Here is a 27501-nt window from a genome sequence, read left to right on the forward strand (position 1 = left end):
TCTTTGCCAGTGGGCACACCTGGAAGCAGCAGAGATGGTTCAGCCTGATGGCTCTGAGGAACCCAGGACTAGGGAAGAAAAGCCTGGAAGCCTGGATCCAGGAGGAAGCTTGTTGCCTAATTGAGGTCTTTCTTTGCCAGAGAAAGAGGTGAAATATAGATCTGTATGTGGTCACGACATGGGCTCATTCTCCTTATTTCCAACCCTGCTTTTTCTACTGGAAGTTGCAATTTCTGCAGTAGGGTCGATGGGAGGTTTACACAGCTGATGCTTTCACAATTCATTTTTCACTTGGCTGGAACATCACACCTGACTCATTGCTTTCATGCTAACACTTTACGGGAGAAAGTGACAGATGAGAGACTCCTAAATTGTGCTGATTATGCACTTTTCTACAGGATGGAATCTTTCCCTCGCTCATTATAAAGGTGCCTGAAGAGCGATCTCCCAGTTAGACTCCTGCATCTTGATACGTGCAGGCTCAGCTATTTGTGTAATCCCATGCAAATCAAGAGCAGGCTGGATGGGAGCTCAGAGTTACAAAGGGTCATAGCCTATAAAAGAAGGTAATGATGAAGCTTTCTCTGTTTGTAGGCATGGGTCTCTCTGTCCCACTCCCTTCTTCCATCAACAACGTGATTGCTGATGTGCTTTTTGGACATTGCTTCTCTACAAAGGCTGCCATGCGCCAGAGGCTGCTTGGAGGCTCCCAGGCCATGGCAGAATTCCATGGCACTTCCTGGCCTCGGGTGAGCAAGGACTGACCCGTTCCCTGTAACTGTATCAAAACCCGACGGTGTTCGTCGGTGAGCCATGGCATGAAGTGGTCACTCTTTGCCAATGGACAGAGGAAGAAGAGCTCTTGAGTAAACACTGAACTCCGCTAAAACCAGCACTCGCTTCTGTCCCCTTCTTTCTCAATAATGATCCCTCTGCAACCATTCCTGGCTTGCTTTGTCTACAGACCCATTGAATCTCCTGTAATAGCTCTCTTCAGAGAGACTGATCTAACTTTACATTGATATTATTCAGCACCAAGTTTGCCCTGGGGCCAGAATCAGGTTTTTCTCCTTAGCTTGTGCTAACGTGGTTGTGGCTTTGAGAACTACAGCCAAGTGTTGACTTAAGATTTAGGAGGGAACAGGTCATTTGGGAAAAGCTTTGCTTAGAAAACATAAGAAAAACTGCACTCAAGGACATTTAAATCCTCCAAATCTGAAAGTTACTGGTGGAGAGCAGGCAATCTGGAAACTAACTGTATGGTAATGGTCATCCTTCACACACTTCTTCTCTCCAAGATAATTGTTTAAAAATTAAGTGGTCATTCATTTCTTATAGTCAGGCAAGTAATAAGTCTGGATCATAGCCATGGTTAGGCATGGTTCAGCTGTGAACGTTCAGGCTTTAAACGCACTATGAAGCCAAGATGTCACAGTGTTCCTTGTGTTTGTATTTCCACGTGCAGCTCTATGACACCTTTCCATCACTGTTGAGGCACTTAAGCAGCTGTGTTAATGAGACTGCTGATGGCACTAACATGCTTGCAGGATCTATGAACAGTTATTAAGGGCGAGATCAGGAACCACCAGAAGAGCTGGGTGCCTGCAAAGCCACAGAACTTCATTATGCATGCCTAGCTCAGATGTTAAAGGTAACAAGTAATTGTCTCTTGTGCAGCTGCAACATATTTAAAATGCTTGTAGTTAAGATATTTCCAGCTGCAGTCCTACTTCCTTCTCCTTTTCCTCCTGAGAGACTGTTGAGCTATTTCTTTCTTTGAATTCAAGCTCAGAAGCAAAGCACTTTGTGAAGGTACTGAGGATGTTCCTTAGCAGTCACGCAGAGAGAGTAATGTTGTTTCACCCTAGACTGAAAGAAAGCTTACTGTACGCTGTCTTCCTCAGTCAGTAAGATTATTTTTTTAACAGAGCTACATGGCTGCTTTCTTACCAGCTTCATCAACTCAGTATAGACCCTGTGATGAAAAAAGCTCTGTGGCTGGAAATTTGCTATGCTGTTAAAACAGTCTTAAATCTCACTGTCTGTCTCACCTGCAGGCAAAGGATGACCCACTCTCTACATTTGGTGAGACCAACATGATGCAAGCAGTCACAGATGTCTTTGTAGCGGGCTCAGATACCACCACTATTGCATTATGCTGGGCTCTCTGTGATGGTATATCTGGAAGCACGAGGTCAGAAATGCGTGTATCTGCACTTGTACCTGTCGCTGTCCTCGCTCGTGGTAGGGTAATAGGAAAACTGCAGTTGACTCAGCTGCCCGAGTCCTGCAGCATAAGGTGTCTTGGGAATTTTGAGTTTCTGCCTAGAGTCTGCACATCAACTGCCTTGAATTCTCTTTATTAGTCCTTTTATTCTGCAGAACAAGTCCAAGAAGAGTTGGATGTTGTCATTGATCCATCCTATGGAATTGCATATAAGGACCAAACGATCCTGCCATAGACAAATGCAGTTCTACGTGAGATAATGCACTATAGCAGCATGAGCGCAATAGGGTTTAAGTGCAAGCGCACCCAGGATACCGCACTGCAAGGCTTCCCTTTACTAAGGTGTGTTACTGCTGCTAAGTTTTGGGGACAATCCTTAGACAAAGCAAAGCCAGGTAATAGATCCCTCTTATCAATTTAAACACCGCATGTGTTTATATTTTGTCCCAGGCTGCAAAACTGTCTAAAGGTGAGTTTGAGCAACTTGTGAGGAAGTCTTCACTGTGAATAGGTTGCTGAACGTTATCTACATCTTATAACATGAACAAACCTGTACTCAGTTTCCCTCTCCTTTTGCACAGATGTTACTTTTACCATTTTTCTGTACAGGATTTCAACAGTAGATCAGTGTAAAGGTACCAGTATAATGACTCTAGGCTTCTTTTAAACTGGTACAAGAAAAATATGAAAACCACAGAAATTCTGGAAAAAATGCTTCTGTATATGCAATTATTGTATGAGTAGAATGCTTTAAATCATATCCAACCTCATGTAGGTGGTCTTCCCAATGGATAAGACCTATGTGTCTTTGGGGGAAGATGTCTTTGAGGAAATCAAGGTCAAAGTCAGGGGTCTTGGATTAGTGTGAAGCCTTCAGTTCAGTGGTGTTTGTGTTTTCGTTGGTTTTTTTTCCCAAAAGTTTTTGATTACTGTAATTACTGCATCCTCTGGTGCTCTAAAATCAATCTTTAAGAATGCCTAATAATTTCTAAATAAGCTGTTCTGTAGGAGATAGCACAGCATGACCCTGTTTCTCTCATAATTAGTTGGCACTTGCATTGGGCAATTTAAAGAGAGCAACGGATATCTTGGCAATTTACGTCATTAGTTTTTGACTCTGTGAAAAAGATCCTTATATGTTCCTTCTGTCTTTCAGTAGGATACCTTAATTTTCCCCAACATATTTTCTGTCCTGTATGATCAAGAGCAGTGGGAGAGCCTTTGACAGTTTAACCCTGGTCATTTCCTGGATGAGGATGGAAACTGTGTGAACAGAGAAGCCTTTATGCTGCTTTCTGCAGGTAAGAGCAATCCTCAGTATTGCACACAGCTGTCCTACAGTGATTGTTTCACAGGCCAAGTCTTAACATCTGATCTCCTGCCACAAGTATTTTTATTTATTCCCATAATAAGGTCTAGGTAGCAAAAAAATGGAGGTGGTGATTTTGGACACCTGCTGCAACTTCACTTTCTTGAGGAAAAGCAGCTAAGACTAGCTGATGTCCGAAATCCTCAATGAAATGAACTGTGGTAGTAAGGTAGATTGTCCTGTGGGAAAACAAGGGCTGATTAAAGCTCCTTCAGAAGGCAGGGGATGCAAACCTGTTTGCTAATTAAGAACTGGCTCCTGGAAGGTATTGGAAGTCTTTTACTAATATTGACATCAGCAGAGACTAAGAGGCCAGCAAAGGAAGCAGCACATTAGGTTTACCTATGAACAGTCTCCATAGCAATTTGTATAACACATTCTTTCTGAAATATTTTTGTGAACTGCTGGTCTTCAGAGCACACAGATCCCATTTATGTGTAACTGCAGCTAACTGGGAAATTCTTTATGAGTTTTTAAACCATTTCTGCTAGTATTTATTTCTAAATAATTTTCTATGTCCTCTAAGATTATGAGCACTGGTATGAGCCCGTAAAACAACAGGATGGGAGTTCCAGTGGCAACGATATTTAGCCTAGGACTTGGGAGACCCCTTTTCCCTGTTCTGCCACACTTCTGTGATTTCAGGGATGTTGCTGAGACACCCGTTGCCTTTGCTTCCAAATAGAAAATTAGGAATACCAGCATCACATTACTGTGCTTTGCAAGGATAAATACACTTGGACGCTATAGTAACAGAGGACATGTTGTACCTTACATATGTTGAATATCCTTTTTTCATATTCCTGACCTACAGGCTATGGATTTTCTGACTCTCTCCACATCACAAGTTGGTGGAGAAACAGAAACTGCATCAGTCAGAAATAAATTTACTAATTCTGCCAGATAGCAGAAATTATTGGTCAAAGGTTTGCAAAATACTACGAGAAGATTTTGTGCTCACAGGGTAACCTGGGAACGGATCCATAAAGTGTGAGGAGATGCTGGAGGAGGGACTATGTCCCCTGCCCTCTATAAACTGTCCGCTATCACCTACTGGCACGGCAGGTGTTGCAGGCTCTTCACTGGTGTGGTATTTGTTCCTCCCCTCTCCCCTTCCCTGAGCCCTATCCATGTCTCGGGTAGGGCACGCTAGGGAAATCGTGTCAGCAGCCATGGCAGCGAGCTGTGGATCTGGACAGACCCGTTCACAGGATGCAGTGAAGGAGGCTGACGACTGGGCTGTGTGGGGATAATCTCCCAGCCCCACCTGTACAAGACCTGCGCCATCCCTCGCTATACACTGAAGGGAAAAGGAAGGGCTGGGGCTTGCCTGTCACCACAGGAGACAAGTTGGGCAGACGCCTTAAAAAGCGACTAACACTGTATCTACCAGAGGCAAATGAACACTGTGAATAAAACGGTGAGGTACGTGAACCCGCTGTGTCTCTCTGTACCACGCCCGCGTCGTGTGAGGTGACAGCTCGACTGCCCCACGCCACGGCAGTTTCCCGCCTCTGGACACCCAACATGGTGGCTCTACCTGCCCGCCACGCTCAAGATGGCGGCCGCCCCGCCGTGGGTGTCCCGCCAGAGTCCGCACTCAAGATGGCGACCGGGAGCGTTCTTTTTCCCTTTCCCCTCAGCTCCTTCCGGCGTGCGCCGTGCTTATGGCGCCGGGGGGAAGCGCGGGGCGGCTCTCCCCGCGCCGCCGGAAGCGGCGGAAGGCTTTGGAGCGCGGACTCGGCGGAGCGGAAGTCGCTGAGGTGGACGGAGGTGGCGGCAGCGAGCGACGATGAACAACAAATTCGACGCGTGAGTCGGCGGCGCGGCCCTCCCCGGCCCCCCCACCGCTGCGGGGGGCTGCGCGGCCCCGCTCCCTGCCGCAGGCTCCCCCCCGCCGCCGCCGCCTCCGCGCCGGTCGGGCGAGACGCGATGAGTCACGGCGCCGCGCACAGCCCCGTTCCTCCCCCCTGAGCCCGGCCCGGCCCTGCCCGGGTGCTGCTGTCTGGCCCTGGAGGGATGCGCGCCCGAGGGGTGGGGGCGGTGGCCCGGCGGCACAAGCCTCTGCTCGTGGCGGGGCATCCCTCGCCGTGCACCGCCGTCGGGAAGTCGCGGGCCGCCTTTTGGCCCCGCTTCTCGCTCATCTTTTCCGGCCCTTCGCAGGGAATGAGGCGGGCGGAGAGACCTGTGGGGTGCAGGGCGCTGGCGTGCTGCCTGCTGGCCTGAGGGGCTGCCTCTGCTGCGCGTAGGGGCGTGGGGAGCCGGCTGGGAGAGAGTCAGCAAAGTTACAGTGAAAGGTCTCCATGTTCGCCTCCTGAGTACTTAGGGACCCTAACAAGTAGCTGGGGTTTTCTGTGGCAGATCAGTATCTAGTATGAACTAATTGAATTTGTTCTAAAAAGGCGTTTTGTTCCTTGCTTCTGCTTAAAAGTGTGTCCCTAAGATGCCTGCGATGGGCGCTGGCATGCAAAGTAGTAGTAGTTTTTACTGTGTGGGTTCTCAAGTGTAGATTTCCAAACGCTGATGGCCCTTGTACCACGGAGGAGCTTGGAAGCAGAGACTACTGGGGCTTGGTATGAAACTTCTCAGCTGCAAGACATAAGACTCACTTTCTTTCTTCTTTTTATTTATCAGGTTGAAAGATGATGATAGTGGAGACCATGACCAGAATGAGGAGAATAACACACAGAAAGACAGTGAGAAGGAAAAGAACGATCGAGAGAAACCACAGAGTACTACCAAGAGGAAGGTACGGTGCTGGCATCTGCATTCCATCGCTAGGACATGATGTGGGAGTGCTAGAGTCAGTCCTCAGTTCAGGGATAAGGAAAATATGCCCTGTTGGGCTGTGGTTGCTTCATGTGCTCTTACTGTTGTAATGAAGACAGAGGGCCTACATTAGCATTTGCATAATTTGATGGAGATTTTGGAGGTATATAATCTGAGGGGTGAATACTCCCTTCACAAACGCAGCTAGTGCTCTGCGAGGCTTTGAATAGAAATGAGAAATAAACTTTTATTTTCCCCACAAAATTTTTGTGGCAGAGGGTGTAGGGAAAGGACTGATTGACAGGGGAGTGGTGGCTTGCAGTTGGTTTACCAGGCTGCATTTGTGCCACTGCTGAAATAACTCTTAAGATGGGTCTCTGTAGGTGTATGCCTAGTTAAGAAGGCATATATCCATGCTGTTGTGGTTTTGGTTTTTTTTTTTAAAATCTTGTACTTAGGAAAAGTATTCTGTCTAAAGTAATACAGTCCTTATAAACTTACCATAGACAAGAGGAGAGTAGAGATTTAAGCCCTGGTTACGCCTGTAACAATATCATAGAATCATTAAGGTTGGAAAAGACCCTTAAGATCATCGAGTCCAGTGAAATCAATATCTAGTCCACTGATATCCAATATCAATTGATACAAGATAAGGGCTTTTTGTTGCGTTTTTTTTTCTGTCAATTTTGACTCTTGGGTGATGTGTTCTTGTTAACCTCTTTTATGCTCATTAAGAGTCTCTTTAATCAGAAATGGGTGTTTTGGAAATTGAGAAATGATTGTTGCCCACTGCTAGCCATGGGTTCTGCCAAAGCTGACATAACGAGTTCTAAGACAGACTAATCCTCCCAGAGTTAGGGTGTTGGTTGCTTGAGGGAGTTGGTGTCACCAAAGAGTTATAATTGCTTTTGAATCATGGTTTGGTATAAATCGTTTTTGTTCTTCCCAGGAGGAGAGTGTCTTTCCCCGCCCCTCCCTCCCCTTAATTTGAAAAAGTTAACACTCTTGCATTGCCCTTTTTAGTTTGTCTTCCTTTGTTCCTTTGAGATAGGAACAATTAAGGACTAAAGGAAAATTTAGTAATACTGCCTGCAATAGTTATGAGGGTTGCTTTTTTGTGACAATCTCCTGAGCTTCTTTCCTTAGCTATCTCTACACGGCAAATTTCTGATAGTCTTTGAAGTAGTCAGCTGCTGTTAGCCTAATAGTCCATTTCAGACAATTAACAGAGAGAGTATTTTTCTGTAAAATGAGGATCAGTTGTTTGTTTTATAGTCTGTGAGGGCAGGAACACGTGGACTTCTGATGCCGTGAATGTAATTTTTCCCACTCCCCCTTTAGAGGAGTGTATAAGGGGTAAGCAAACTTCTCTGTTCTGCAGGCTGTTGTCCCAGGGCCAGCTGAGCACCCCTTGCAGTATAATTACACCTTCTGGTACTCCAGACGAACACCTGGGAGGCCTACCAGCTCGCAGAGTTACGAACAGAACATCAAACAGATTGGCACCTTTGCCTCCGTGAGTATATCCCTGTTGTCCTCGTCTCACTGGGGCATGGCGTGGTCATCATGGCTGGCTTACTCCCTGTGTGCTAGGTGTATGCATGTGCAGGCTCTGCTCTTTGCTGTCAGGAACAGAGGAGAGTGAGTGATTTGCCATGACTTACATATGAGTTCTTGAATTACCTCCAGCAGTCTTAAGCAGTTCTCCTCTGCCCTGCGCTAGACATCTGTGCCTATGGTAATGGTGGTAGCTGGAATAATAATAGAAAATGAAAAGAACTCCCGTGTAGCTTAAATCTGCTAGCTGGAGCAGAACTTGACAGGTAAGCAAGAGAAGAAAGGAACAGCTTTTCTGGATGCAATGTAGGTGTGAAGCAAAGACTGTACAGTCCCCCTCGCACACTTCCCCCCGCCCCTGTTCCCACCACAAAGCCTGTGTTGCAGGAGCATGCTGTATATACAAGCAGCTGGTGGCCCATTGTCTGTTGCCTGTCTGGAAGTGATGACTGAGGTGTGGTTTGGTGTTGCAGTGAAGTTCAGTAAAAGGCAAACTGCTCTCCCTTTCCCCTTCCATGCTTTGTGGTTGTTTATTCCTGGAATAAATGAAGCATATCCTGGAGAGGCAGTGTTGTGTTGTTGCATGGTACTGGCAGTGTAAAACCGTCATTAAGATCTCAAGATACATAAGTAAAACAGGTCTCCGTTGTAGAGGCAGCACATTCTCAAGGCTGGGAAGTCTGTTGGCTGCTTGCTTTCTTTTATTTATTTATTTATTTTTAATCTAGTATTTTGTCCAGATTTTCCAGGGTCCCTTGCAAATGTTAATTTTGCCCACCAGTAAATCTCTATCTTCTGTAATGTGAGAATTTGTAACAACATCCCTTTATCCCTTCTGGAGGCTGCAAAAATATGCCTGTCCAAGCAGCTGGGTTGTGTTATTGCTTCCACACAGGATAAGAGTGGGAAGAACAGCTCTAAGCCTATCATCATGGGTAGTTACTGCTCCTGTTCCCCTCTGTGAGCAAGTACTTTTAGTTCAGTGAATGAAAAATATGGCTGCTGCATGATGATCTGGCAATAACTTTTCAGTCTGTTAAATCAGTGTAGACTTAACATTGATTTTTAGCTCCTTAGAGGAAAAACTTCACACATTCTCATCTCTTCTTTGCTGCAAAGACTTTGTGGTTGCTGTTGTGCGTTGGAAGTGCTCGAGTTCAGTTAGGATGGAGAGGGACTGGCCAGCAGATCTGATAATGTGTTCGATTCCAAATTCTGTTTAAGGAGGAGGGAAAACAAGCTTCAGAAAGAATTGTCTGAGCCTAAATCTGGGTTCAGGTTTATTCTTTGCTTTTCAGTAGAAAGCTCTAAAAGCTTTTAAATGCGAACCACTAGAGGGCATATTCACTCGGTGTAAGAATTTAATTTCCACATTGCGTTTGGATGTGGCTGACAAAAATAGATTGCTTCTGACCCCACCTCAGTCTTGGTTCATAATTTTATTGGCTATAAAAGCAAATTCCTGCTTGGATGGCAGAGGTCAGAGATTGGAACAGAATTCCAAGTGCTGACCAGGTCATTAAGGTCTCTGATAAAGTACTTGGGGTGGTGTCTCACCCCTCCAGCTTCACTGCTGGTCTGCTTAATAGCTATTGTCTTACTGAGGAGAGTCCTCTTGAAATGTAGTAATTAGTATCATCTCTTCCAGTGCCTTGTTTTGTTTTAAAGATCTAGCCTTTCTAAAATCCTTTCTCATCCAGAGAATCTCAAAGGATAAATATGTTATTTTTCAGAATTAGAAAAGATAATTCCCTTGCCTTCTGGCCAGACCTAGACACAGGTGTGCCAGAATGGAAACTGGTCCAAGTGAGGTGGTCAGAGTGTACCATGGCAGATTGTAAAAGGAAATAAGAGGCATTTAAATAAAAGCTCTGGATGGTGCTTTAAGATCTTAAACCAGCACCAGAATGTGTCTTTTGTCTTAAAACCTGGATACAGTAAAATTAAATTAAAAAAAGTCTCATTTGGAGGCTCCTGCAGTCTCCACGATTGCAGAGAGCAGTGGTTAATGCAGGGCTAATGTGTATAGTGTAGAGAGGCTTGGCTGTAGCTGATGCACTTGATGCATATCCACTAATCGAAAGTTTTGACCATAGGATTTACAAGATATGTTTGGAACTGTTCTCCAGAGCAGCAGTTACCTTAGCACAGATTTCTTCAAACAAACACCAAGTGACCGTGGAGGCACCTGCTGAATATTTCAGGTGGTCATCTGGTAATGGAGCCAGTCGGAAACAGGCACCAAAGCTCTGATCCTACTGCCGCCTTCTGAGTATCCTAATCAACACCCTTGTGACAAGAAAGTAGAACAGAAGAGGTGAAGGTGGCTCTGGCCAGCTGATGTAGAAAGGGAAGCCTGTTTCTGTAGGAATCTTGGCTGTGAACAGTTTGAGCAGCCTCATTGTGTGGTTCGTGTCATTGCAGGTGGAGCAGTTCTGGCGGTTTTACAGTCACATGGTACGTCCTGGGGACCTGACAGGCCATAGTGACTTCCATCTTTTCAAAGAGGGGATCAAACCCATGTGGGAGGTGAGTTGGAGCTCTCATTTCTGCCTTGGTATTTTCCCAGAGTATTCTGGAGGGAACCTTCTACAGTGAGGGGACTCTTGTCATTAAATGGCACTCCAGGCTTCTCTTGGGTGCAGTCCTTTCTTCTTGGTTTCCTGTAAACTTGTCCTCAGGACTCTGTTCCATGTAACTTGTGACCTGCTGGCAGAGGAGAAGGAAGATGCAGAGAGTTGCTAGCTGCACTCCCCCAAAGGCTGCAGAACTGCCTTTGCCTGTGGGTCCAGAGGATCTCTGGGCAACGTTGCCTGGAGCCCAAAGAAGGGGGGACCCCAACTAAGCTCTGTGCCTCCTAATATAGACGCTTACCCTTTATTATAGCTGTGTCCAGTGACAGCAGTGTGGGGCTTTCCTCTAGAAGGGCTGGACCTCTCTAAGTGGAATTCAACAAAGCCTATAAGAAACCAACCCTCCTTTTTCAGACAAGGAAGGAAAAAGTGCATATGGTTAAAAGCCTACAGCTGTACGTAGAGCCGGAGATGGAAAGAAGACTTAGCCCTTCATTTCCTTTTTTTGTTCCAGAGCACTTATTTGCTTCTGTTCATTCCTATCCAAATCTGTTAAAAAAAGAAAAAAAAAAATCTTTGCCCAGCAAATCATTCTCCTGGCCTGCTTCCAGCAATGACCAATACCATTCGCAATATGAGGATTTTATGTGTTGCTCTGAAGTACCTAATTATGCTGCTTGGTCCTGAGAAATTTATATGTGACCCTAGTTGGCAATTATTTTAAGCAAGGTGTTTTATAGCCAGTTACTGCAAATACAATTTATATAAAATGTTTAACCCTCTTTGGACTTCTAGTGAGCTAGCTGCTCTGATAATGTGTCAGCCAGAGAGTCCACAAGTTAATGATAGCAGAATTTCTATAAAGCATTTCCCTGTAGCCATTTTAAGATGGGGGTGGAGAGATTCTTTGTGTTTTTTACTTCTGGCCCCACTCCCTTCTTGTATTTATAAATGAGGACCTGGGATCTTGCTGCTGGCCTTCCCTTTGCTGCTTGCTCTGTAGGGTTTTGTTTATGCTCCTTTCTCTTCCAAACTAATCCCTACTTACTGTCATTTTGTAGGCACATATATGCATGTATGTAGCTCTGATCTTTTGCTGGATCCATCTGTGCCTTTTCTGGGTAAAGTCAGAAGCACTAAGCATAATGTTCCCTGGTGATTTACCAGGCTGCAAATCATTATTATTCTGGTAAAGGGAAATCAAATGCTTGACTGAACCGAAGCTTGTTTAACCTGAAAGAAAACTAACAATAACCATAAAACACACAATACAGCATCTGCCTCCCAATCACTGTTCTCTTTCTAGCCTTGAACCTGCTTAAACCACATTTGAAATATTTTGAGTGATGCCATTTTCTCTTCTGACCTCCTTTAGTCATTGTGGAAAGTTTAAGGAATTAAACCTAACTCCCTGCATAAAGGCTGAAGCTTAGATGGCTTAATTCTTAAAGTGTGATGTTCACAACTTGGAAAACAAGGACGCTTAATCAGAAAGTAGTTTGCATCTCATGGGAGTATGCCGCATTCCTAGAGCTTGTCTGGATTTGGATTCTTCACCTTGCATGTGGCTGCTGTCATGCTTTGAGGTTTCTCTGGAGCTGATGCCTTCCCCTTTCAGTACAGGGTTTAGGTCATACCTGAAAACTGGGAGTCTGGTGAATGCTGCTGTTATGCTGGCACTTCCATGTTTGCTCAGGATTGCTTCATTAGCACTTGCTGTCTTTGAGAGCACACAAATGGTTAGTTTTATCTGAGCCCTAAAGAACCTTTAAGGCTAAAATAAAGTAAATTTTGTTTCATTCAGAAGGGTTGGGCTGCTTTGCCTAGCATCCTTAAGGTGTGTCCTAGCTTGGCAGAGGGGATTACTGGTGATTTGGCCAGGGGTGTCCTGTGTTGTGCAGTCCCATCTGAGTTCCCCTTTGCTCTCTGTTTCTGTCCTAGACCTGTCTTCCCTTTCCCTTCCTACCTGCCACCTCTTTGACTTGTTCCTACCTCTTTCTTTTTGGGTTTGGCTGGAGTTTGTTCCCCTCTCACCTTGTAAGATTTCCCAGCTACAGTGGTGTACAGGAGAATGCCACAGTGTTCTGTGCAGAGGAGGAGCTGCTGTTTCACATAGGTGTGTATTCTGTGAAGCAGGGGAGCCTGTGGCAGTTTTCAGCTCTTTTTCAGATGCAACATATGGAATCACAATATTGAGGTGATGGACTGGGTGCTTAGCATAATTTTTTTCTGTACTCTCTCCCCTCATTTTTGGTTATTTCCCTGGGTCGCTGCAGTCTGGAACAAACATCCAGCTGTGTGATGTGTGATAATGTCAGTGGTTCCCAGAGAAAGGACCGGTCCTTTCTGCGTTAACACAACTTGTGAGCCCATTCCTGGAAATGTGGAAGGAAAGTGTTTTTCAACTTTTTGCTTGCATTTAAATATCACTTTGCAAACTCCTTCCCTGCCTTCCATGTTCTGTGATGAGGGATTTTTCCTGTTTTACAAGCAGAAGTACATATACAGGGGATTAGACAAAAGGGGAATCGGTCTTGGGTTTAGGAATAGTTTTAGGGTCCTTGCCTCTGGTTCTGTGTGCAGATTGGTAGGCTGGTTTTAGTCTTTGCTAGTGGGATGAAAACACTAGAGCTGAAGTCTTCAGTGCATCGAGCTTCGTCTGGAATGCTGAGAGTCATTGTTTCAAATACTTTGTATTCAAAGTAAGTGGTATACCTCTGTCTCTGCTTGTATGGGGGAGAAGCGAAATGCTTTTGCTTGAAAATACCTCTCTTTTGTCCCTTGCCCCACCCAATCAATATCTGCTCCTGTCTGTGGCTCTGCTTTCTTGTGGGAAGCAGAAAAATAGCTAGAAGAAAACAAATCGATTTCTTGCCCCTCTTCCTAGGATGATGCCAACAAAAATGGTGGTAAATGGATTATCCGTCTGCGAAAGGGCTTAGCGTCACGATGCTGGGAGAATCTCATTCTGGCGATGTTGGGAGAACAGTTTATGGTGGGGGAAGAAATCTGTGGGGCAGTCGTCTCTGTCCGATTCCAGGTAAGTGCTTCTGAGAACTGGCCTGTACTCCATTTGGCAGTGCTACAAAAAATACCATCTGCTTACCCCTCACATGATATTCTGTAGGAGGATATTATCTCGATATGGAACAAGACAGCCAGCGACCAGGCCACGACAGCCCGGATACGCGATACGTTACGAAGAGTGCTCAACCTACCTCCCAACACCATCATGGAATATAAAACACACACCGATAGCATCAAGTACGTGTGGTGGCAGGGGGAGGGCCTGCTGCTGGTTGCATGCGTGCTTAAGCAATTTAATGCAAATTGCAAGAATTGAGAGGAATGCTCATGTGCGTTGGGGCTGTTTGCTGCAAACAGTAATACAAACAGCAGCGATTGTTGCCAATGCACTTTGGAAGCCAAATATCTGTGTCATTATCGTGCTGTTGTTAGGGATGTTTGGTTCTAAGAGTAAAACCTTATTTCTTTGAAGTGTATAGTCCAGGGCTTTATCAGCAATCCACCCAGCCTGTCACCTGGGAGATGGGCAGCGCCCAGTGTGGGACTGTGGCTTGATGTATTCAAAGACAAGATTGCACTGGGGGGGGACAAGATCATTTGAATAAATAGAGATTCTGGGGAATAAAGTGCGGAAGCTAACGGGGATTTATAGTGCCATTAGACTTATAAATGGTCTTGGGAAAGTGCTGTGTGAATTTACAGTGCTGTACAAATGATTTCTAATCATAATAAACGTCGTATATTAAGTCTTCCAGGCCCTGGTGACAGAGGCTCTTTAACAAGAGTAGAAGATCATGGTACACAGAGAGGAGAGCTGTATTTTTAAATAAACCTATTATAGCTTACCATACCAGGCCATTCAGGGTGACTTTTATTTCCCACAAAGTGACGAAAAATTGCATATATAGGTATTAGTTAGAGGTGAATAATGTAATTTTTTTTTTCTCTTTTTCTTAAGCGTATTATAAACCAATACACTGATTAGGTCATATTGGTTAAATTAACACTTGAAAAGGTGTACCCGGAAAAAGAAGTGAAACAAATTAATAAGACGTTGATAGAGCAGTGAGCTTTCTAATCTAGCCCGTAATCAGGGTGCAAGTACCTTTCATGACTTCCTTTCATTATGCTAGCTTATCCTTTCCACATAATCACTCTGTCATCAGTGTGCTGTCAAACAGTTTGGTGACATCAATCCTGTTTTTAGCAGACAGCAAGCTTCCAGTTGTGGCCAATTTTGAGTGTGGATCACTAGGAATAATACAGAGGTCTCATTTAAACTGCCTGTGGGCATCCGGTGTTCCATGTGGCCCTCCCTCCTGGGTGTGTGGGAGAGAGAAGGGAAGGAGAAATTATTATTATTAAACTGAATTTTTTCCAGGCAGCTTTGGTTTCTGAAAGTTCCCACTTCTGTTCTTGAAATCTCGTATTCGTGGTTCTGCCAGTAACGTTTCTCGTGCACTTTTTGCCAGGAGAGGGCACTATCGACTCTCTGGCCATGTTATGAGATAGCAAAGTGCTCCTGTGGACCCATAACAGGATATTTTACTCCTGTTCAGCAGTAGCAGACTGCGGACTGTGGTGATGCGGCTTTGTTGTGAGACAAGGGAGGTGTTTGACTTGCCTCGGTCTCTGCAGGGAAAGCTGTGTCCTGAGCCAGCTGTCTGAAGCTGGGGTGGTGGTTCATGTAGCAAGTTTAGAATGGAAATGGTGTGGCCTTTCCCTTATAAGCCATGGCCACCAACACTTCCTAGGACAGAGAATGCTGCTGTAGCAATGTTTGTAACTGTTCTTGCTCTGGCAGGTGGCAGTCCTTGAGTGATGGTGCATCCAATGTAGTGGTCTTATTTCTCTACAACAGTGTAACACGCCATGCTTGTTGCCCTCTCTTCCTGCATAGCATCAAAGTTTCAGTTTGTGCTGCTGATGTATGGTGCAAAATGAGCTTGTCCAAGAATAACAGGTGTTTGAGGAATCAAGTTTAGTAGCTCAGATTACAGCTGGGAGCAATTTTTAAATAGGAGCAAACTGGCTTGTCTCCCACTTATTCTTCTGTGGGTAGGAGGGATAGTCAGGAGTTGGTTTGATGGTATCCTGGTGAGGTAGATCTAAGCAATTAACCTTCTGCCATGGAGGGGATCATGAGAGCTCTTTTTTTCCATTGCTCGCTTGAGCTGCAGCAGTCTGATTGCAGTGCTGTCCAACATCTCCTTCTAACGGCATGGGTGTAAATTCAGAGCAGAACTGCTTGTCAGTGGAGTTTCTGTGTAGTGATGCATGGACCGACTTCTTGTGCTTTTCTCGCCTGGTACCAGCAGGCAGCAAGCGGCAGCAGCTGCAGAGAGGTAATGGTGCCCGCTTCGTTGACAGAGAAGAGCAGGACAGCCCCAGCTTTCAGTCTGACTCTGTTTGGCTATGCCTCATATCATTAAGGTTCTCTCACTAATGAAGAATCTCTTGTGTAACTAGTTCTATCCTCCATAAAGTCTGGCTCCTTTTCCTCACCCATCTATCAAGCCCTGTTGAAATACTGTCCGTCATGAATAAACTCCACTTATGCTGCGCATGTACCATGTGATTTATGACTCAGGAGGGCTTTCTAGCCAGCACTCTATATTCACACTCTGGCTGTGTTTTATGAAAGGCTCTAATGGAAGAGCCGTGCTGTAGGCTTTGTCAGGGCTGCCTTTCTAGGGGGGCTCATGGCATTTTTCATTTGTATGGGCTGCATCTCTCCACTAGAGCTCTGCTCATGTGCAGGGTTTGATTGGCATTGATTGTGCTTCGGGGAAGGGAGCACGCTTAGCAAGAAAAGAGCAGGCGTTTCTCAAAACCTTGACTTTTAGGTAGTGAATTGACCTGGATTAGCTTTTGACACACTGTAAATGAACGCTTCTGTAGAAATTGCTAGCATGCCCCTGACGGTGGAACCTGAGCCCTGTGTTTCAGGTTTTATATATTCCTTTTGTGATGATGCATTTCGTATTAACTCATTTTTAGACACCATTTCTCATGAGTTGTCAGTGAGGCCGCAGCCCCCTTTGTTTCAGAAAGCAGTGGTGCTGCCAAGCTGTGTTTGAAAAGTATCTGTTGCTTCACAGCTATTCCAAGGAGCTATTCTGCATTCTGTCCTTTCTGCTCTCAGTGGTGGGGCTTGTGCGTTTAGCTAGATAAGCAGATCTTTCATAGCAATTTTCCTGTGTTTGTCCTTTCTCTTGCTCGTGATATTGACAAGCTGCCTAAATCCCAGTGAGTGGAAGGGTCAGCCTAGTCTGTATTAATTTCCAATCTTGCTAGAAGAGCTAGAGCAATCTCTTGGACTCTGCTTAATTCCAGGGGATTTATAGTACCTTAGATGTTACAGTGCTGAGCGCCTGAAAGGAACATATGTGACATTTTGTGGGCTACCTTGTTTCACTAGCTGGAGAGAAATCGCTTCTCTTTGTTCCCTCGGAGGTGGACTGAGAGGGGGGCACACGGATGTAGTGAACCACTTAATAGGTTCTGCTCATCAGCGTTGTTAACCTTGGAGGTGACATGGTCCAGCAGTGACAGTGGGTTATGGACAGTGGCACTCCCTGTGGTTTGGAATTAAGAAAAAAAAAAAAGAATGACCTTTTACTTTTGCTGCCTTAGGAGCTGCACTGTGCTTTTTTTGAAAGCAGAATATTGCTAGGCACAGCCTGGTCATGTCTCAATGAAGCCACTGGAAATATTCAAATATCTGTAGCGAGTGAACTGCAGTTGAGAGAGGGGTGGAGGGGAACGAATCATGTTAAAGTTTGATTTTGATTTTTTTTTTTTTTTTTTTTTTTTGAGCCTTGCAGCATGAAGTGCTTGGCTGTCTTGCGTACACCTTTGCCCTGGCTGGGGTTATCAGCCTTTCTTTTCCACACTGATAACTGTGTGGTCAGTGACCATCTCCTGCGTGGAGAGCTCTCACCTGCAGTACCATCCAGGAATCCCAAGCGAATTCAACAACATTGCTTCATGTGCCAGGAGAGACCAGACCTGTGGCTATACAGCAGGCTGCCACTGAGCAGGCTGGTCTGGAAATATTTTGGTTGCTGTGTGACTTTATGGATCGTCCTGTCAGCTCTAAAGCAAGGCTGCTTTTTCTGAAAACAAAGCTTCAGTTATTTGTAAGTGCCTGCTGCAGTGAGAGCTGAGCAGGGTGTAAAACTATCCTTTCCTTTCAAAGTCACCACTGATAACTAATGGGACGGCTCGAGTAAATGAGGAGAATAGTTGATCTTAATAGGGCTGGCACTGGGTTCATTTCACTGCAGGAAGTTGGAGGAAGTGGCCTCAGACTGTATTTTAGCTAGGAAACAAGCAGATACCCTATGGAGGGAATAAAGGTATGCACTGTAAGAAGACTGCAGGGGCAAGGTTCTCGGGACTAAAAAGTGAGGAATGACAAGAAAGTGAGGAATGAGGAAGAGAAATCCTCATGGAAGTGTCAGGTGTTGGGCAAGAAGATCAGTGTTTGGGAAACAGTAAGCTGGTGGTTGGGTGCTTGTGAGAAATCTCCCTTGTACATCAGAGTTCAGATAATTCTGTAACTCTGTTATGTTTTTATAGCACTGGTTTCTGTTTGCTTTCTAATTTCCAAGACCTTAGGAGAACTCCTCAATGCTGCTGTCCTAGTTGTGTCATCTTTGTCTTTGACTGTATCTTAAATGGTGTGGGCAGGGTTAACCTTGTCTGAAGTTAAATGGTTTGCAACTGGGACCCATACACATTGTCTGAATCCTGTCAGCGGAAGGCAGGTTGCCGTGGGTCTTGCCAGCTCTAGAGAGCTGCGTTGTTTCACCCTCATTCCTTCAAGTCTGAGAGCAGGAATAAAAGCTAGAGGAGAGTGGTGAGTTCCAGATCTGATAGCTGTCCTCTTCTCCTGAGTCTCTGCAATACTGGCTTAATTCATTTATCACTCCATTCTCCAATTCCAGTAATATTTCCAGGTGCTGCAAGTCTAAGAGCACTTCTGTAGACCTGGGCTTTGAAATGATGGATTCATTGATTCGTTCTCCATCACCATAGTGTGCTTTATTCAGAAGTGTCCGTGACTTTGTAAAAGGCTTCCTTATCTTGGTGGCCTGTCTCTTACCAAAGAAGTGACTATAACCTATTTATTTCATGTTTCTTTTCAAGAAGGTCAGTTCAGATGTGTTCATTTCAAAGTTGTGATGGCTTCTCTATTTGCCTTTGCTACAGATACTGCCAGATATGTGAAAGAATTATTTCAGTCTAGAAGAACATCCTGGTTTTTTTTTTTTTTTTTAAAGCTATTAGTTTTCAGCCCTGTCACAAAGTTCTTGACTGGCTTCAAACAAATCCCAAACGCTCTGATAGAACATGGGGAGCACCCAGGAGGAGGCTGTGCTGCTCTGGACACCATACCTGCAGAGTGTAGTGAGTGGTTGGTGTGCTGGGAGGTTGCACGCAGGCTGGCGGAAGGGACAGACCTTGGTGACTGTTGTGAGGGTAGCGTGCACTGTGAGCTCTCGGTCTCTTTTTTTAGCTGGGGAAGGAGATGGTAAGGAGGCAGGGCTGCACAGGGAAATACTGAAGGGGAACTTCTAAGTTTTAAAGATTGAGGGTGGTTGGAGAAAAAAAGCTAGTGTTGCTTGCAAAATGGTGATTTGGAAAGTCCCTTGAAGCAGCTGTGGCTGCTCTTCCTCTTTTTGCTGGAGTCTCTGATAGTGGCTCCTTTTTGTGTGCTTGGTTTTTTTTTTCCCCCCAACTTACTTGATGGGGAATGAAGGGAGCCCTGCCTGGGTCCTGACCCTGGGCAGTGGGGGAGAAGGTGGGAAGTTTCAACAGTTGTGGGTCAGGAATGAGTGTGGAAGAACAGCTCTGGCTGGCTTTATTTAGCCTGCTAATGTTTCCATTCCCCATCTGTTCAATGAGAATAACCTAAGTGTTGGGGATCAATTCACTGAGTATCTGATCGCTGCGCAGACAGTATAGCAATAAGGTACTAAAAATGTCTATACATAAAAATAACCTCTTAGACTCTCTGGCACTGTGCCTTTGGCACGTCACAGGTCATAAAGATTCTGCCAGACGAAATTAACTGGCAGCCTTGTTCGGTATGAAATGGAGAGCAGTTTGCTCCGCTAGCATAGTTTAGGTACATTAGGGCAGACACATCCTGGTGGATTTTTTCAGTCAAGTCAGCAGATAGTTGGAGTAATTAGTACTATAATATGTATGAGGGTCTTGGCTTAATTCTTGGCTGGAAGAGCTTTTCCTCTATGACTGTGAGAAGGACTTGGCAGCTGAAGGACTATGTGCATGATGTTATTGGGATGTTGGAACAGGGAACTCCTTGGTTTGAAAAGGGGTAATAAATTATCGATTATGTTGACAAATAATCTGCCCTTGTGTCCCTTCTGCAGAGAACAGAAGTTACGAGTTTGGGGAGAACTGTGGGAGAGGAAAGAGAGAAGGTGTGATTATGGGTGATGGAAATGTGGTAGAAATACAAGGCATGGGAGGCTGGAGGGAAGACATGGAGGTAGAGACCTTTTGACAAGACTGGAGATGTGCATAGCTTTCCAACCTGTGTTCAGCAGCTAAGAGGGCTTCAGATCCAGAGTTTCTCTTCCCCCTGACTTTCTCCTGGAGGGAGGCAGTTGTACCCACAGCGTCTAGTACCATGTGCTGACTGGGTGACATGGGCAGTTTTCCTCTTTCTGGGAGATTTCTTGGCCTTGTGGCCTTGAACGGTGCTGTGTCTGGGGAGACCTGGGGGGAAAGTTCCCATTTAGGGGCTTCTGTGCTGCTGCCTTGCTTAGAATGAGCCACTTACAGGTTTCTCTTCTCCAAGCAGCATACTGCAGTACGTCAAGCTGAGTTGCAGATCTGACCTGGTGTACTAATGCACCACAGCTATGTCCTGGGTGCTGTCCTGGTCCACCTACAGCACACTTTGCTGTCTTTCTCCCTCACGTTTCTTTTGGCTTCAAGGGCTCATGTCTGAGGGGCGGCTAGAGATACGATGTAGCTTTGGGACCCCCATGGATGACTGTTACTCACTTGTCCATCCTAGTCAAGATCAGGAGGACTTTGAGCTACCATGGATGGAAGGAGACTGAGGAGAAAACCTAGCCAGCCATAGATAAGGACTCCCTTAGACCAGCTCATCACCTTGGTACTTCACAGGAGCCTGTGCCTTGGGGGGCTATGGAGATTTAGTTGCTTCTTGGAAGTTTTGTCAAAGCAGTTTTGAACTGGGAAGAACTGGAGTGTTTTGCCACTCACCAGGCTTGTACTGGTGGTGCTGAAGTCGGTGATCTTTAGGATTCACCTTCAGCACTTTCAAAAGAGGGATTTGCTGTCCTGTGGTCTGGGAATGCAGTGTCACAAATTCCAGGCTGTACACCACAGTGACTAGCTTCTTGCTTGTGCCCTCTTTGTTGGGTTCCCAGCAAGACTGCCTGTATGTGGTGTGCAGTCTTGCAGAGCGCACGTGACAGGCACTCTGCCAGTATGCTCTGTGTTTATTTGGGCTATGACTTTCCTGGGAAAGAGCATATGACACCTGAGCGGCTTTTGGAAATGCTGATTGGGAGCTTCACTCTGTGAGGCTCAGGTAAGAGCCAGGCTGGTGATCTGTTTTTGGCACAGATGCTGACTAATACAGGATTTCCATTTCTGGACTCTCCTGTTGTGTTGCAGTGGCGAGATGAGGCAATGCAGAAAACAAGATGTGAGGTAGCTGCTAAGTACCAGGAACAAAATCTGCAGGGTGGTCTGGGTTTATGACTGACCTGGGTTCCCTTTAAGGTCCCTTCAGCTCCATGGGACTCTCTGGGTTCAGTAAATGGCTTGGCATGTGCTGTAGGCACCAGCACTGTTTTGCTGGGCATGGAGAACTATGAGGTTCTTTGATGTCTCTGATCCCAGAAGATAATAGTCATGCTCACATTAACCTCCGCATCCCCTCCCTGAGAGGGCTTTCAGTATGCTGCCTTCGTAAAACAGACAGCAATTTTTCAGTCTGCTAGCTTCGTCCGTCGGTAACATTCTCCACCAGGGAATGCAGCGTTAGGCCTGTCCCTCTAACTTAATCTGAAAACATTTTCATTTCAAATAGCTCTAATGTTTTTACTGGGTCGTCATTAACAATGCAGGTTTGCAAAAGGAAATGAGACTTTCTAATAACAGTTGGGTTCTGCCACCTGATCGAAGAATTTCGTAATAACTAAGCCGTGTGGCTTAGAAAAGAAGCCCCTTTTGGGGGGATTACTACATACGCAGGTATGTGGTGAAGCATGAGGCCGGTAACTGGCTGAGTTTAACCAGCCAAGGAACGTTGATAATCCTGCAGAAAGACGTAACATCGGCTATTTTATTAGCAATAGGAAATGGATATTCCATTTGTGGCTGGGAAGGTCATACCTGTCTCTGGGTATTAATGTGGCTATATCACCAGCAGCCAGTGGGAACGCTTCATGTCTGTGCAGAACGTTAAAGCTGCCTCGCGCTGTCAGATGTTTGGCTGGGTTTTAAGGATGCTTCTATCCACTAGGGCTATCAGAGAATATTGCCTTGCTCTCTGAAGACAAGTGCCTTTCAAACGCCATTGAATGTTTCTGCTCTCGTTAAAAGTTAAGAAGCCTTTGATCTGAAGTGCTGTTTTTTTGGTTTTTGTTTCATTTTTTTTTTTTTCCCTCTGGCTTGCCAGGGCCTGGGAGGAGTTTCATGGCCTGGTGAACAGCAGTGGCCGCTGATCGAACGCTCCCCCTCCCTCTGTCACACCCAGGGTAGGGCCTCATCTTTCTTCCTACGTGACTTCATGGCATACCTCTCAGCTTCCAACCCTCTTCCCTTGGGCTGGCATGTTCTCTTGCCTTATGGGCCTGGTGGTGGGGCCCATTCTGCTACTGGCTCTTTCCCAAAGGTCAAAATGATTTTTAAAGTTTTTTGGTTTTTGTTTTTTTTTTTTGATCAAAGATACCAGTGTTCACCGTGGTCTCCATTCACGCAGCATTTTCTGTTGTGATGCTGTGTGGTATTTTTCTGAAGTGTCCTTCCTCTGTGCAAGGCACTTGTATCCCAGACCTGGTCCCAGGAGGCTGAGAGGTATGTCTTCAGCTCGGGTCTGTTGCCTAGGGTTGACTGTAAGCAGATATGGAGTGGTAAATGAATGCTAAGCACATCCATGTGATGGACACTGAGAGAGGCGCCTGGAGCTTGGCATACGTGCCTTTGCTCTTGACAGTGGGCTGGAGCAGAATAAATTAGTCTGTCAATATAAGCTTGTTCAGGAAGGACACACAGTAGCTACTGTATTTAGAAATAATAATGCTGTGGCTAATGAGATGAAACCACCTGCTACTTCTGGTAGTGGGAACCGACTATGTGCAGAGAAAATAGCCAAGGTGAGCTCAGGGCTGTTGTGAGCCTCACAGCGTAGATTGTTTTTCCCCGCCAGTGCCCACTTCCCTGGTGGCAGGCCCTTTTCTTAAAAAGGGCTAGCAGGAGGCCTGGCAATGAGAGTTGCGTTTGGTTGTAGCCAAGTGGGACTGCTGCATTGCCAAGTGCCAGAGCAGAGGAACCCGCTGGAAGGAAGCGTTACATTGCCCAGTTCCCACCCCATGGTGGTATGTAGCTGCTCCAACACAGCCAAGCTCCGAGGGGCCTCTGGGGATCCCAAAACCTCCCTCCGCAGCATTGGGCAAGCAGTGGTCTCAGAGCTTGCTCTGAAGTCATGGGTGAAAGTAATCTCTATCTTTCCTCACAGATTTGGCTTTTTGTGAGGATCAGTGGTTACAAAATGTTACACGGGCAGCTAGTAGTGGTGGTGTTATTAGGTGACATTCAAGTGACCTTCCAGAGGAGGAAACCAGCTCACTTCATGAAATACCAGTCTTGGAAGGCAGTAAACATGCCAAGTGTATAGGAAAACAGTGACAGAGTTGATTTAGCTCTCAACTGTATTGGGTTACCTGTGCTGAGCAGGGAGAGCAGCGATGAGCAGAGGCCCTGGGGCACCCTGATAAAGGCAGAAGGAGGGGAAATGTAGAAACTTGTCTGAGAAAGAGCTAACCAAAGTGTGCTGTCCTCCTGAAGTAGATGGCACGGGTGAAAGTATAGTACGGGATAAAAAGCCAAACCATTGTTGCAAATTAACCAGAATCCAGTTAATGAATCCTGAATCGTGTTCCCAAATGGCAGCGCAGTCTGCTTTGCTGGCAAGTGCAAAGGTGAACCCCAGTCTTTTGCAGATGGCCTCCAGCATGGTTTTTGCTGTCATGTCATAGCAGAGTAACTTGTTTAACTCTCTAAAGAGTGTTTTTGTACTTCCTTCTGCTCTTCCAGCTCTCCAGCCCGCCTCCTGGAGGTGTTCCAGCATGGACTGTGCTGTGATGTTACAGCTACCGTGCAGCTCTTAGCAGCACGCAATGCTAGCTCAAGGGTTTAAGCAGGATTTTACAGTCCTGCAGAGCACCTCGCTTCTGAAGCTGCTGCCTTTGCTCTTCAACACGGCTCTGCCCATTTGGTGCGATATGTGCTTGGGCATCCCTAGGTGTTTGGTTTGGGCAACTTACTGCCCTGTCCCTGTTATGGGAAGAGCTGCCAAACCTATCCTCTCAAAATAATTGTGATCTCATTTATTTCCATTTGAGTTTAAAAAAACACACCACCTTTCTATTAATGTGTAAATATGCTTTGCCTATTGCTGCTGCTCACAGGCTAGCAGTAAGCATTAACAGGTTTTTGTAACCTGCCCAATCTGTCATGTGCTGCAAGACTATGCAAATGAAGGTTGTGGACTAGCAGTCCTTTCTTTGTCATTAGCCCCTGTGACTCATGTGGCTGTACTCACGTGAGTAAAAGCTGCTGAAGAAACTCTTCTCTTTAAACTTGAGGGAAACGTCCTTTTCAGATTAGGTATTCTTTTAAGGTAGGAGAGACCAGAGAGCTAAAGTTGTTGACGGCATGACAAAAGGAGCGTAAATATGAGGGACAGAGGCAGGAGAAGGTTGGACTGATGGTATATTTGTGCTCCAAGCAGTATCCCCGAGGACAAATATTTGGGAAGGAAGAGATCTTGCGAGTTGTTTAAACACCAGAATCTGTCAGGGAGGTTTCCAGAGTCTATCATATGCTTTGCTCACAGGAGATGACACTTTTTTTTTTCTTCCCGATGAATGGGGATGAACCAGGATCTCCCTGTGTTCCGAGTGTTCTGGAGCAGCAGGTTGACTTAAGTGAAGTCTCTAGTTAGAAAGCAGATCTGCTTAGGAGGTTTAACGAGCATTGATTTGAGTGACGTACTGGGATGGCAACACTGGTAGCCACGGTGGGTGGAATTGGGGGGTGCTGTGATCGGAAGGAATGCACACCTTTAACCTCTTTCTTCCCTCTGTTTTCCAGGGATAATTCAAGCTTTCGAAACACAAAAATCACATTGTGAGAACAAGAGTTGGCACTAAGCTCTTCTCTCCGTGTTGAAAGCACTGAGAGGTCTCCACCAGTGCCCTCCGACCTCTGAAGGGACTCATGGGCCACTCTCGCACTCCTCCTTGGAGGAAGGATCCACCTGAAGCCCTCCAGCAGTGGTGACAATAGAGGCTGATTTTTGTCATACACAAACTTTTTTTTAGCAGTGGGGCGGGAGGCCAACCTTTCAATTAGCAGCGTGCCCTTGGGGCCGCATCTTGCAGCACTTTCCTCTCTTTCTCTACATGGCATGCAGGATCTCTGGGATTCTGCCTCAACGTCAGAGCCTTTTGCTGAGGGATACCAGTATTATAAATCTCTCTGCGGCTGGGAGGAGCTTCCCAGTTGAGAGTCAGCCCTATGGTTTTCAAATGCCCCCTTTCAGCTCTGCCAATAAATTATTGGGTCTCTTTGTTTCTTTCAGTCTCTCTTTTTTTGACTCTGTCTCAGAATTGGTGGGATGGTATTTCTCTAGGCTGTGGTAAGGCCCAAGGCTTGCTTCTGCCACCTCCATAAAGCATCTTCCTCTGAGCTGCCCACCTACACGAAGCAGCAAAGCATGCCAGTGGTGGCCAAACTTCACCATATTTGTGGAGTTACATGGGCAGAGGAGTTAGAGATGTAACATCTTAAAAAGTGAGATGCTTGCATTGTCTTTTCCCCTTGGTTAGCAGTGCCTTACACCCAGCCCTGTTTGTTGGGGAGAGGGATGCAAGCTTCCTGTAAACTAGGACAAAGAGGTGTTTGGTGTCACTTACTTGCTTTGACTCCTGCTGTCTCGGTGGAGAGCCAGCAGTGCTGCCCTGCGTTGGATCCAAGGAAAGGCTGAATGCAGGGCCGTGTGTCCTTCTGGGGTGCACCGAGGTTTGCAAGTCTCCGGCCATCTGGGAAACTGGACCCCCAGGGGGTGTAGCAGAAGAGGGTGATGGCCCAGGCCGCCACTTACAGCTGCATGAAAGCTGTGACCAGAAGAGGGGCTATGAGTGACTCCCTGTCTCCTGTCCTCCAGGGTGAGGCTAGACTGATGGGTTGTTGCCTGGAAAGCCAGCATGGCTGCAATTTGGATGCCACAGAAACAATGGAGCTAATTATTTCCTCTGATTCTGCTTGACTACAATGCTAATTGTACTCATTAACAGCTCCAGCCTTTTCCCGTTTTCCTTGGGGAATCGCACAATTGCCTTTCGTTTTTGATAGAGCCTTTGCATCAGGCCCAGGAGGGCAGGCTGTGGCCAGAGATGGGGCACATCTCCTGCCCTACGTGCTCTGCGCCGTCCCCCAGGAGAAGGGGCGACCGCAGAGCTAGCGGCCCATGTCTGGGACGATTACTGGCCTTGGGGACCAGGAGACCTTCAGCCTCATGACTCCAATTGCAAATTCCTCGTGTTATTATTGAAGTCTAGACTGAAAGCAGCCAGGTCTGGCAGAGAACACAATTTAAAATACTCAGTCTTCTGAAGGGTTTGTTTTCTGCACTGAGGGTGTCAGTCCTAGGCTGTCTCCAGAAGTCAGTCCTAGGCTGTCTCCAGAAACATTCAGCGCACCGAGAGCGATGACTTAACTGCTCCCCGTGGTCAGGCGGTTTGTGCCTGCTGGCATCTGGCTGGGCAGGGACCAGGGCAGTTCCCCGGGCTGCGGTGGCACCCCTCTCTGTGTTTCTTGAGACCCCGCGGTCCTGTTCCTGCCCTTGCCAGTTGTTTGTCACCAGCCCTCAGCCAAATGCTCTTTTCCAGGCACAGTTTGTTTTCCCTGCTGCGATCAGGTACTACTACGGCTGCTACTTAAAATTCCTTTTAAATACAACTCTCCCCTGCTGCTCTCCGGTATTTGTTAGGGGGGATTTAGTTGTAATTACATTTTGGCAATCTAAGCAAAAATAGCCTTGCAAGGCAAGGCTGAAATACTAGCTGCAGGCTCCTTTTATCCACAGCGCATTTAGCTTCTTGCAGATGACATCACTTAGGGCTTTAGTCCTGTTATTGTGCCCAGCTGCGCGTCGCGTCCACGTCTGCTATTTCATGTACTTGCCCACTTCTCGCCTCTGATGCCCCGCGTCTAAGCTGGTGCTGATGAGTGCAGGCTTGCTATTAAATCTGAAAATGCTGCAGTCCTGCTGCGTTCACCCTTAAATACGCTTTGCGAGTGAGCGGTGGAAGAGCCCTCCCCTGGGAGGCTGTTCCTCTCCTCCCGCTGCCACCATGGTTGAGATTTGCAGGAACTCAGCACTGGTTCCTCTTGCTCAGCCTTGAAGGGAGCGAGCTGGCTGGGGTGTGGAGTTTGTCCTCTTTAAGGCTACAACTTTTCCTGAGGTCAGAAGAAAAGCAGTGTTCTATCAGTGCCGAGCACCAGGTTTGATGCCTTCTACAGCTTGGAGAGGGATGGAGCCAGACTGGTTTTTTGAGCAGGGCTTTTGGGTTGTGGTCTACTGCCTCCCGCTAATAAGATTGGTGAAAAGATCGCCATGGAGTTTTTGGGAGGGGAAGGAGCCTCTGTCATGCTGTAGAAAGATTTCAGATCTTCAT

The 27501-nt window shown here is 46.2% G+C and overlaps 1 protein-coding gene across 4 annotated transcripts; it reads left to right on the top strand.

Annotated features, from left to right (window-relative positions):
• Nucleotides 1–5280: 5280 nt before the first annotated feature.
• Nucleotides 5281–25397, top strand: EIF4E2 (eukaryotic translation initiation factor 4E family member 2). Of its 4 annotated transcripts, XR_015700696.1 has the most exons (9): nt 5282–5408; nt 6231–6345; nt 7747–7881; nt 10347–10451; nt 13383–13535; nt 13623–13759; nt 22218–22296; nt 22487–22615; nt 24914–25397. XR_015700696.1 is itself a non-coding variant. In XM_009468421.2 (8 exons), exons 1-7 carry the CDS (start codon nt 5389–5391, stop codon nt 22261–22263), a joined length of 711 nt encoding a protein of 236 aa, XP_009466696.1. In that variant the 5' UTR covers nt 5282–5388; the 3' UTR covers nt 22264–22296; nt 24914–25397. The 4 variants fall into 4 exon arrangements, 3 of the variants coding, with proteins under 3 accessions (XP_087596479.1, XP_009466696.1, XP_009466697.1); XM_009468421.2 differs by lacking the exon at nt 22487–22615; XM_087740353.1 differs by lacking the exons at nt 10347–10451; nt 22487–22615 and having other exon boundaries at nt 5281–5408.
• The last annotated feature ends 2104 nt before the right edge of the window (nt 25398–27501 follow it).

The sequence above is a fragment of the Nipponia nippon genome, unplaced genomic scaffold (genome assembly GCF_047370975.1).
Source record: "Nipponia nippon isolate SJK-2023a ecotype South Korea unplaced genomic scaffold, ASM4737097v1 scaffold_7, whole genome shotgun sequence".
NCBI classification, from domain to species: Eukaryota; Metazoa; Chordata; class Aves; order Pelecaniformes; family Threskiornithidae; genus Nipponia; species Nipponia nippon.